Source organism: Oncorhynchus keta, chromosome 21 (assembly GCF_023373465.1).
Source record: "Oncorhynchus keta strain PuntledgeMale-10-30-2019 chromosome 21, Oket_V2, whole genome shotgun sequence".
Taxonomy (NCBI): Eukaryota; Metazoa; Chordata; class Actinopteri; order Salmoniformes; family Salmonidae; genus Oncorhynchus; species Oncorhynchus keta.
The window spans coordinates 46,757,559-46,770,183 of NC_068441.1; the positions used below are offsets into that span (position 1 = coordinate 46,757,559).

The 12,625-nt window shown below is 42.0% G+C and overlaps 1 protein-coding gene across 1 annotated transcript in view; it reads right to left on the reverse strand.

Annotated features, from left to right (window-relative positions):
- The window catches only part of LOC118400619 (vesicle-associated membrane protein-associated protein B-like), a 41,170-nt gene that overhangs the window by 26,205 nt on the left and 2,340 nt on the right, over positions 1 to 12,625 (reverse strand). Inside the window, exon 2 of the mRNA XM_035797640.2 lies at positions 1,613 to 1,765. Coding sequence (XP_035653533.1) covers positions 1,613 to 1,765 — 153 coding nt within the window. The remainder of the gene's footprint in view (positions 1 to 1,612; positions 1,766 to 12,625) is intronic.

Sequence of the window (12,625 nt, forward strand, 5' to 3'; positions counted from 1 at the left end):
GCGCGCGAGAGCAGTGTGGGTGCAATAATTGAATTACATGGATTTCTATATTTATTTTGCGTCGCGCATGCGACGTGTCTGGTCTGGTCAGCATGTTACTCAGTACTTTGTTGAAGCAGCGATTATAGCCTCAAGTCTTCTTGGGTATGACGCTACAAGCTTGGCATGCCTGTATTTGGGGAATTTCTCCCATTCTCCTCTGCAGATCTTCTCAAGCTCGGTCAGGTTGGATGGGGAGCGTTGCTGCATAGCTATTTTCAGGTCTCTCCAGAGATGTTTGATCGGGTTCAAGTCTGGGCTCTGGCTGGGCCACTCAAGGACATTCAGAGACTTGTCCCGAAGCCACTCCTGCATTGTCTTGACTGTGTACTTAGGATCGTTGTCCTGTTGGAAGGTGAACCTTCACCCCAGTCTGATGTCTTGAGGGCTCTGGATCAGGTTTTCAACAAGGATCTCTCTGTACTTTGCTCCGTTCATCTTTCCCTTGATCCTGACTAGTCTCCCAGTCCCTGCCACTAAAAAACATTCCCACAGCATGATGCTGCCACCACCCTGCTTCACTGTAGGGACGGTGCCATGTTTCTTCCAGATGTGACGCTTTGCATTCAGGCCAAAGAGTTCAATCTTGGTTTCATCAGACCAAAGAATCCTGTTTCTCACGGTCAGTCCTTTAGGTGCCTTTTGGCAGCGGGCTGTCATGTGCGTTTTACTGAGCAGTGGCTTCCGTCTGGCCACTCTACCATTAAGGCCCGATTGATGGAGTGCTGCAGAGGTGGTTGTCCTCCTGGAAGGTTCTCTCCACAGAGGAACGCTGGAGCTGTCAGAGTGACCATCGGGTTCTTGGTCAAGGCCCTTCTTCCCCAATTGCTCAGTTTTACTGGGCGGGGAGCTTTAGGAAGAGTCTTTCTTCCATTTAAGAATGATGAAGGCCACTGTGTTCGTTGGGACCTTCAATGCTGCTGAAATGTTTTGTTACCCTTACCCAGATCTGTGCCTCGACACAATCCTGTCTTGGAGCTCTACGGACAATTCCTTCGACCTCATGGTTTTTGCTCTGACATGCACTTTCAACTGTGGAACCATATATAGACAAGTGTGTGCCTTTTCAAATCATGTCCAATCAATTGAATTTACCACATGTGGAGTCCAATCAAATTGTAGAAAAATCTCAAGGATGATAAATGGAAACAGCTACATTTCAAGTCTCATCGCAAAGGGTCTGAATACTTATATAAATAAGGTATCAGTTTAATTTTTTAAAATACATTTGCAAAACCTGTTTTCACTTTGTCATTATGGGGAATGGTGTGTAGATTGAGGAAAATGTTTTATTTTATACATTTTAGAATAAGGCTGTAACGTAACAAAATGTGGAAAGAGGGGAATGAATAGATTCCAAATACACTGTAAACATTATTAAAGTGACCAGTGCTCATGGGGCAGCAGTCTCTAAGGTGCATATTTGTTTCCTTACATTGAAAACAGTCTACGGAGAAGGAGAGACTGCAATCCACACTCAATTCCTCCAACAAGGATTTCTGAAAAACCTGGGAACGTTGGGAAAGTTTCTGGAATTTTGCGATGAGATACACAATATGATACTTAGGCCTACCTGAGACGTTGATTGAGGTGCCGGCGTCGAGGACGCCGCTGTTTGGCCGGACGCAGTAACGGCGCGGGGCCGTCGTCTTGACTTTGAAGCACACATTCCTGTCTGTAGGGTTGGCGAGCTTTAGGGTGGTGTTGACCACATCCGAGAAGGGACCTGTAGAGGGAGAACAAGGTCCCAAAAAGGAAAAGGGTTAGAGAAGCTGGAGCCTCAATCTTTTTATTATTATTATTATTTTTTAATCAAACCTAAATATATACTGGGATTTAGACCGACAATAGGCGACTTCACAGACAACAGGCTTTAAAGAGGTGGGCCTAAAAGGGACAATCTGCAGTTGCTACATAAATGTTTGGACTTAAATTAATGATCTACCCATTGATTCTTGAAGAAAATAACATAGTAATTAATGCCTCATGAGCATAGATACACTGTCATCAGAACCCAAAATATAAGCTGTTTACCAGAGGAAGGGATGGACTTTGTTATTGTTTCAATTGCCGATTGGCCCTTTATAAAAAAGGTAGATTCAATAATGACATCATTGTACACAGTTGGGCAACTTCCTGATTAAAGAAATGAACAACAACACAATACAAATCTGGATTTGCCCAAAGGGGTCATGATTCACAACTACTTGCTTTGAGACAATGAGAGACGGACAAATCAGCTAGTCTACTTTTAAAACCTATGCTGAAGACGGCCAGGCAGGTTACAGACACCTGGGGTTCCAATCACCAGGCTTTCACATTCCATACCCCCTGTGGTTCCAATCACCAGGCTTTCACATTCCATACCCCCTGTGGTTCCAATCACCAGGCTTTCACATTCCATACCCCCTGTGGTTCCAATCACCAGGCTTTCACATTCCATACCCCCTGTGGTTCCAATCACCAGGCTATCACATTCCATACCCCCTGTGGTTCCAATCACCAGGCTTTCACATTCCATACCCCCTGTGGTTCCAATCACCAGGCTTTCACATTCCATACCCCCTGTGGTTCCAATCACCAGGCTTTCACATTCCATACCCCCTGTGGTTCCAATCACCAGGCTTTCACATTCCATACCCCCTGTGGTTCCAATCACCAGGCTTTCACATTCCATACCCCCTGTGGTTCCAATCACCAGGCTATCCCATTCCATACCCCTTGTGGTTCCAATCACCAGGCTATCCCATTCCATACCCCCTGTGGTTCCAATCACCAGGCTTTCACATTCCATACCCCCTGTGGTTCCAATCACCAGGCTTTCACATTCCATACCCCCTGTGGTTCCAATCACCAGGCTATCCCATTCCATACCCCCTGGGGTTCCAATCACAAGGCTATCCCATTCCATACCCCCTGGGGTTCCAATCACAAGGCTATCACATTCTATATCACCTGGGGTTCCAATCACAAGGCTATCACATTCTATATCCCCTGGGGTTCCAATCACAAGGCCATCACATTCTATACCACCTGGGGTTCCAATCACAAGGCTATCACATTCTATATCACCTGGGGTTCCAATCACAAGGCTATCACATTCTATATCACCTGGGGTTCCAATCACAAGGCCATCACATTCTATATCACCTGGGGTTCCAATCACAAGGCTATCACATTCTATATCACCTGGGGTTCCAATCACAAGGCTATCACATTCCATAACACTGGGATTGATGGTCGGTAACGCTGACAGATAGAGAGTGTACAAAATTGCCACAAGCAGACAGACTAATGCATGTGAAAGCTGTGCAAACCGTAGAGAAAACATGGTGAGCTAATCAAATGAATGTTACTGAATCAGCACATCAAAAGGCATGTGCGGAGGTCTGTCATGTGCCGGATCGCCATTTCAGAATGAGGAAATGGTTTGAAGAAAGAGGGAAGTTACAATACAAAAATCAGGCTTAAGGCGATGCACATTACGTAACATAGAGGAACACATCCTAAGGACAACAAGTCTGAATACTAATCCAAGGTTTAGGAGACCTACTTTTGAGCTATGCTTTTGAGTGGGGACATCTATGAACTGTATTAGTTAATGACCCACATACAGACGTGTAGGCCTATTCACTGAAAGGGCAGTAAGGCCTAATTGATACCGTCAAATTATCATCTGGAGCAAGGCTTCATCCACATGCGTTTGAGGTGTATGGACGTTGACACATTAGGTCAGATGCCAACACCAAAATAGAACCCCAGACTTGGTTATAGCCTGAACCAAAATACAGTTGCCTCTACTAACCTCAGTCTGGGGGTCGTTCCATCTGATTTAAATCCCTTTGACTGCACCCTTTTTGATGTGAATGAAACCTTCCATACATGTTTTTCCCATGGTAGAAGTGGTTAGAAAGGGACTTTTTGGACATGAATGCCAAAACACTAAAAGGTTCTCAAAGTTGACCCATTTTGCATACCCTACCGTGTCGTCATCACTGAAAGAGACAAACGGTTGAATTTGATATAATTTATAGCTTACAAACAGGGTTGTCAAACTATTCTGTGATTTCTTGAAAAAAAATAATAAAAAGTCATTTTTTAACCTTTAATGTTAATGATCTAAAAAGGCGTAAACTTTTCAGTTTTCACAAATGTTGTACTGTAGCTTAGACTCGTTCATATCATCTTAGGTGTTTGTGTTTTTTATTTTATTTTATTTCACCTTTATTTAACCAGGTAGGCTAGTTGAGAACAAGTTCTCATTTGCAACTGCGACCTGGCCAAGATAAAGCATAACAGTGTGAACAGACAACACAGAGTTACAGCCATCGGTTGAGACACAGCATTCTCCTGAATACAGGGTGGCTGTCATTTCAATCATATATAATTCATAGAATGGGCCTATCCTTTCAGACCACTGCAATTTAGCTGGTACACCATTGACACATACATTTAATTGAAACTTTAACTTACAATTACTACCAGAAACATGGCCGTCGGTCCATCCACGGTCGAATGTCAAATTGAATGGGAATATCTATTCCATTATCTATATTTATTATTTCCATAGGGTTCTTATGGAGGATTAACAGTCTAATTTATAACAATGGATAATCCCACTTAAATCAATATTCTCTGATGTGTGGATCTCCAACCATCTTTGTGGTACCGTTTGAAAGTTTAAACAAATATTTTACTCACATACTTCCATGACACCCACCCTGTATTCAAGAGTATGCTGTGTCTCAATCGATGGCAGGCACAACACAAACACCTCAAATTATGTAACAAAAGACTACGCTACAACACATATAAAGATGACAGTTTTTTTTGTTTTTTTTTGCGAGTTCCAGTGGTTAGAGCGTTGGACTAGTAACCGGAAGGTTACAAGTTCAAACCCCCGAGCTGACAAGGTACAAACCTGTCGTTCCGCCCCTGAACAGGCAGTTAACCCACTGTTCCTAGACCGTCATTGAAAATAAGAATTTGTTCTTAACTGACTTGCCTAGTTAAATAAGGGTTAAAAAACGGTTTTATTGGTTTTATTAAAAGGTCCATTGCTATCTCAATATCAAATCATTTCTGGGTAACAATTGAGTACCTTACTGTGATTGTTTTTAATTAAAATGGTCAAAAAAAAAAGAAACAAATAGCTTCTCAGCAAATAGCAATTTGGGAGTGGTCATGGGAAAACTGAAAACTAGCTGTTATTACTCATTTTGAATAAGTAGAGCAGCTGATGCAATTAAGGCCATGGCTAATTTAGAAATATAATAATATAATAATAACATGCCATTTAGAAGATGAGATGAAAGCATATATCGTTGGGCCCTATATCCAGGTGCAGTTCCATTAATTGCTTGGTTGTAGTGAATCAAGTCTTTGTTACATTTTTTTTATTTAAAAATCACCAGAGTGGGCTTAATATGAGGGCAGGTTTTCTTTCACTTCTAAGAAAGGATTGGCTACCAGTATTACTGTCACTAATGGCTCTCGTTCTACAGAACTATAAAAAAAAGTGGCCTTTGAACTGACAGCCTAGATTAAACGTATAGTTTAGCCTACTAGGTTCAGCTCACAAAACATCTAAGAGGAGAAGGCATAGACCTTAGAGCAGCGTTTCCCAAACTCGGTCCTCAGTGACACTACACAGCTGATTCAAATGATCAAAGCTTGATGATTCGTTTATTGTTTGAATCTGCTGTGTAGTACTAGTGCAAAAACCAAAACGTGCACCACTTTTAAGTTTAAGAAACCCTGTTCTAGATGAACTGGAAATAAATGACTTCAGTGCCACAGGGACAATAATTTGGTATGTTTAACCTATTAGGCCTATCAATAAGAAAAGAAGCCTAAACGTATACAACAGCCTGGGCCTAGTAGACCTATCTAAAGGAAAGCAGGGTTTGGAGGAAATAGGAAACTATTGGTTGGGGGAGGAGAATTGGGAAGGACGTAGCTGGCTGTGAGGGTCAACCAACCAGGTGTGGTGCAAATATATTTGTATAATTTTTTGAAATGTATATATATATATATTTTTTTACTTTAAACCCTTTTTCTCCCCAATTTCGTGATTCCCAAATTGGTAGTTACAGTCTTGTCCCATCGCTGCAACTCCCGTACAGACTCGGGTGAGGCGAAGGTGGAGAGCGTCCTCTGAAACAGGACCCCGCCTAGCCGCACTGCTTCTTGAAACACTGCTCGCATAACCTGGAAGCCAGCTGCATCAATGTGTCAGAATAAATACTGTACTGCAGACACCCAGACCCACCACAAGGTGTCGCTTGAGCACGATGGGACTTCCTGGCCAGCCAAACCCTCCCCTAACCTGGACGATGCTGGACCAATTGTGTGCCACCTCATGGATCTCCCGGTCACGGCCGGCTGTGACACAGCCTGGGAGCGAACCCGGGTCTGTAGTGACGCCTCAAGCACTGCGTGCTTAGACTGCAGCGCCACTCGGGAGGGCCGTAGGCCTATATTTTTACAGGTTTATTTCATTTGGTCAAAACTGTGTGGAATACCTTGAATCACTGAGGGCTCCAATTACCTTCAATTTGCTTCTAATAATCTCTAATTGTCTAGTCAAGGTAGGCTAATGGCTGTCCTTGAAGAACAAGAAGACATGAGGCACCAGGGGAATGGAAGGAACACTACTTGCCTCAAGTCCCTGCAACCAACCATGGCCTGGTTTCCCAAAAGAATTCATCATTAGAAGCATTGTTAAATCTCCAAGCGGTTTCCCAAAAACCATTGTTACTGAAGTTGCACTTGAAAGCGCTCGTTATTTACCAACTGCCTCAGACCACTCATAGAACAGCTAAGTGCGTTGTAAGATGCTTGTTTGCCCTTCTGCATCACTTTATTCATAAAAGATCTCAGCTAAATGTAAAATGAAGATCTTATCGTCTCTGTGACTTCTTCAGAATGAAGTTGACTACAAATACAAAGTTGCCAAAGTCTTTGCAATTGTTACAAATACGTGAAGGATAAACATATGCTTTAATAAAATAAAACTGCATTAAAAGATATAGGCTACATGGGCCCATATATTTCAATCATAATGAAATCAATTTCATGTTTAATCAATTGAAATCTATTTCGCCAATACTGCAATGTTTGTATATTCAGACCCCTTGAACTTTTCCACATTGTTACATTACAGCCTTATTCTAAAATGTATTAAAATGTTGTTTCCCCCCCCTCATCATTCTACACACATTACCCCATAATGATAAAGCAAAAACAGTTTTTTTGTAAACAGAGGAACTCTGGAGCTCAGTCAGAATGACCATCGGGTTCTTGGTCACCTCTCTGACCACGGCCCTTCTCCGATTGTTCAGTTTGGCGGGGCGGCCAGCTCTCGGAAGAGTCTTGGTGGTTCCAAACTTCTTTCATTTAAGAATGATGGAGGCCATTGTGTTCTTGGGAACCTTCAATGCTGCAGAAATGTTTTGGTACACTTCCTCAGGTCTGTGCCTCGACACAATCCTGTCTTGGAGCTCTACAGACAATTCCTTTGACCTCATGGCTTGGTTTTTGATCTGACATGCACTGTCACCTGTGGGACCTTATATAGTCAGGTGTGTGCCTTTCCAAATCATGTCCAATCAATTGAATTTACCACATGTGGAGTCCAATCAAATTGTAGAAACATCTCAAGGATGATAAAAGACTTGAAGATTGCTATTCAAGAATGGGAAAAAAAATGCCCAAATCCATATGTGCAAAGCTGATACAGACATACCCAAGGTGACTCAAAGCTGTAATCGCCTCCAAAAGGTGCTTCTACAAAGTATTGACTCAGGTGTAAATACTTCTGTAGTTCATTTTTCAATAAATGTGCAAAAATGTGATTATGGGGTATTGTGTGTAGATGGCTGAGAAAAAAAAGAGGGGGGGGGCTACTTTGAAGGGCATTCACTCACTGCTCTAGAATGTAGTGAAAAAAAGGGTCAATTCAAGAGGATGCTACTAAATGACCAGTTGTCAGTAGTGTATAAATGTACTTATTTGCCCTATGCCATTATAAATCAGAGTCAACTAATCATTAGATTCTCTACAATAGTATAACCTTAATATGCTTGTACTTAACAGCGTTGATTAAATAAGAACGTTAGTTTGTTGTGACCGTTGCTAGTTTAAACCGCCCAACTCTTGGTTGTATCTTCCATTTTTCGCCGTTGGGAGGTGGTAACACTTGGAGCTGTTTCCACAGTTTGGACGAATCAAAATCAACTTGATGGCCTCGTGATTTTTAATCAGCAAATCTGTGGCTTTCTATTCCTCTAACCCCAGTCAATCAACGTTGAGGGGGTGTTTCCATGGCATTATAAAGGGAACAGATTGAGTTAATGTATATCTTCCCCGAAGACAGTCTGTTTGCTTTGTAAATTAATAAATATATAGACCCAATTTTGTTTTGTATTCTGCGGATGTATTAATTTAGAAAAACCCCATGTTCTCACACAGCAACCTGCAGCCACTAGCTAGCTTGTCAGTTGACATTCAAAGCTAGCGCCATTCTGCCCGTGGAGCAGTGATAATTCTATTGAGCAGCAACCACTTTACTGTGGCCATAACGAAATTCTATTCACTTTAATCATGCTAAATTATCTGAACCATTAAATTGTGAACCATTTATGGTAAAGACATAGGGTTTGGACTTTTAATTTAATTTATTAACATTGAATTAAATAATTGTACCCTACATTTTGAATTCAGGCTCTAACACAACAAAATGTTCTGAATACTTTCTAAAGGCACTGTACGTACATGCAACTAGGAATTAAGTAACTAGGCAACAGGACAGGTGATAAACAGTAGCAGCAACTTTTGTGACGAGTTTAAAAAGTTAGTACAAAAATGGTCAATGTAGGTGGTTAAAAAGTTAACCAAACAGCTACCCGGACTAATAATTTAGCAGTCTTATTTATGGCTGTTAGTTCCACACTTGGTGCATCGGTACCACCCTCTATGACTTGGGTGGCTGAAGTCTTCAGCACATTTTAGGGACTTCCTCTGACACCGGCTGCTATCAATAGTGCATTTTGAGGATCTGAGGGCCCATGCCAAATCTTTTCAGCCTCCCGAGGGGGAAATTAACATTGTGGTGTCCTCTTCACCAACACGGTGTGTGTGGACCATGATAGATCCTTAGTGATGTGGACACAGACACTTGAAGCTCTCGATCCGCTCCACTACAGCCCGTCAATGTGAATGGGGGGGTGCTTGGCCCTCTGTTTCCTGTGGTCCACATTCAGCACCTTCGTCTTGCTGACGCACTTAGCCAACGTTCTCTGCGTGCTGTGGTGTTTTGGGAAACGGCCTACATCTTCGGCCACATTGTTAAGACACTCATAAGCCTAGGTTTCTTCACTACCAGGATGGACCTTGTCAGCTCGGGGATTCGAACTTGCAACCTTTGGTTACTAGTCCAACGCTCTAACCACTTGGCTACGCTGCCGCCCCAACACATACCAGTGTAAATCAAATCCGATTTGTAAATGATAATAAACCACCCCAATTGTTTCACTAAAGAGTCATCTGAAGATCCACGTCTCTGTTGTGGACTTGCTCAACATTAAACTACTTTTGTTTCACAACTTGTAATCATGCGGGTTGCATTACGCGGGTGAGCTCACTAACCAGACAACAAAACAGTAGCCAGTAACAGAATGACTCAGGTCAGCTACAACGTTGGCTTTGTGAAAATAGTTTGATAGGAAGGAGAGGGCTAGGCCACTTGACATTGAGCAACATACAGATGTACTGGATTTACAAACTGGCATTAAAACATTCCACAGGATCTAAGTGTACACTTTGCACTAAAATAAAGAACATGGGAGAATCGAGGGCAAATTAAAAGAGTTTCCATATCAGGCTACCAAAATAAAACACAACATCTTACTTGCTTTAATGATGAGGGTAAAAAAAAATGTATACAGTTACATATTGGGACATGTTTTTGGACGATATAGGCCTGCCGCAATATATATTTTTTTGCGCTAGTCAGCTGTACCTGAAACAAAACTATTTTCCTTCAGTTCTCCATCCCAAAAATAAATAAATAGTAAGATAATTTGTTTTCGGCACTTTTATTTCCATGACTGATCAAAACGTGTGTTCTCATGGCTCTCTCTTGACCCTCTGCAGTAGACATATGGTGAGCAAATACAGTGGGGCAAAAATAGTATTTAGTCAGCCACCAATTGTGCAAGTTCTCCCACTTAAAAATATGAGAGGCCTGTAATTTTCATCATAGGTACACTTCAACTATGACAGACAAAATTAGATTTTTTTTTCTCCAGAAAATCATATTGTAGGATTTTTAATGAATTTATTTGCAAATTATGGTGGAAAATAAGTATTTGGTCACCTACAAAAAGCAAGATTTCAGGCTCTCACAGACCTGTAACTTCTTCTTTAAGAGGCTCCTCTGTCCTCCACTCGTTACCTGTATTAATGGCACCTGTTTAAACGTGTTATCAGTATAAAAGACACCTGTTCACAACCTCAAACAGTCACACTCCAAACTCCACTATGGCCAAGACCAAAGAGCTGTCAAAGGACACCAGAAACAAAATTGTAGACCTGCACCAGGCTGGGAAGACTGAATCTGCAATAGGTAAGCAGCTTGGTTTGAAGAAATCAACTGTGGGAGCAATTATTAGGAAATGGAAGACATACAAGACCACTGATAATCTCCCTCGATCTGGGGCTCCACGCAAGATCTCACCCCGTGGGGTCAAAATGATCACAAGAACGGTGAGCAAAAATCCCAGAACCACACGGGGGACCTAGTGAATGACCTGCAGAGAGCTGGGACCAAAGTAACAAAGCCTACCATCAGCAAGGGCATTGAAGATGAAACGTGGCTGGGTCTTTCAGCACGACAATGATCCCAAACACACCGCCCGGGCAACGAAGGAGTGGCTTCGTAAGAAGCATTTCAAGGTCCTGGAGTGGCCTAGCCAGTCTCCGGATCTCAACCCCATAGAAAATCTTTGGAGGGAGTTGAAAGTCCATGTTGCCTAGCAACAGCCCCAAAACATCACTGCTCTAGAGGATATCTGCATGGAGGAATGGGCCAAAATACCAGCAACAGTGTGTGAAAACCTTGTGAAGACTTACAGAAAACGTTTGACTTCTGTCATTGCCAACAATGGGTATATAACAAAGTATTGAGATAAACTTTTGTTATTGACCAAATACTTATTTTCCACCATAATTTGCAAATAAATTCATTAAAAATCCTACAATGTGATTTTCTGGATTTTTTCCCTAATTTTGTCTGTCATAGTTAAAAGTGTACCTATGACGTAAATTACAGGCCTCTCATCTTTTTAAGTGGGAGAACTTGCACAATTGGTGGCTGACTAAATACTTTATTGCCCCACTGTATGTTTGGAATAAATCGCAGTATTGAATTGCAATACATATAGAATCGTGAGAATCGCAATACATATCATATTGGCACTTAATTATTGTGATAATATCGTATTGTGAGGTCCCTGGCAATTTCCAGACCCCATATTGGCTGGTGTAGAGGAAACCCTTGTGTTTGAGGGAAACAAAGGTGCATTGTGGATGGAAATGTGGAAGTGAGCTGCCTCGGAGTGTGAATTAGCACATAGACTAAGATAAGGTTTCAGCCCGCAAATGTCCACAGCAACTGACACTTCCCTTCACACACTGAGCCAAGACAAGAGGCGAATTTTAAACCCTCACAACTGGTGAAACATTGTTCAATGAAAAGACTCATGCAGCTAACTACTGTAGCCTATACCTTATCTACAACAGCTTTCCAACTGGCAGAAAAAAAATACAGTCACAAAAAGAGAGTTCTGAAGAAAATATTTAATGCTGTTGTGTCGTCTGAAAGGTTTGTTATTGAGAAAGAGCAAGACTGTGTACCTTGAGTGTGCGGTTCCAAATTGATAATAATAAAGAATAAGGAGATTTATAAAGAACCCGAAAGGAACACAGCTGGATTTGTCGTCAACACAGGCCTGCCTTTCAATGGGCAATTTTAGTCTAAGAGGTTAGGTGATTTGATTATCTGTCCAGTCAAAGACTTTAATTAGTAATTTAGGTGTTACCAAACAATGGAAAATGACTGGTTTACAAACCTGACTACGGTACTCCCCACTTGGCTATAAGTACAATATCACTACTAACAGACATTCAAAACTGCTTCAATAGTTTAGCTCAGATGTGTTGCAATGTTCTCGAAACATGGCCATAATTTCATGGTAACATAGTGTAGGGTGTCCACCCACTCTGCTTTGTTTATGCAACTGCACCGCCCACAACCGCAAGACCCTCCTGCACAACGCATCACCGGGGGCAAACTACCTGCCCTCCAGGACACCTACAGCACCCGATGTCACAGGAAAGCCAAAAAGATCTTCAAGGACAACCATCACCGAGACACTGCCTGTTCACCCTGCTACCATCCAGAAGGTGAGGTCAGTACAGGTGCATGCATCAAAGCTGGTACCGAGACTGAAAAACGGCTTCTACCTCAAGGCCATCAGACTGTTTAACAGCCATCACTAACAGAGAGGCTGCTGCCTACATACAG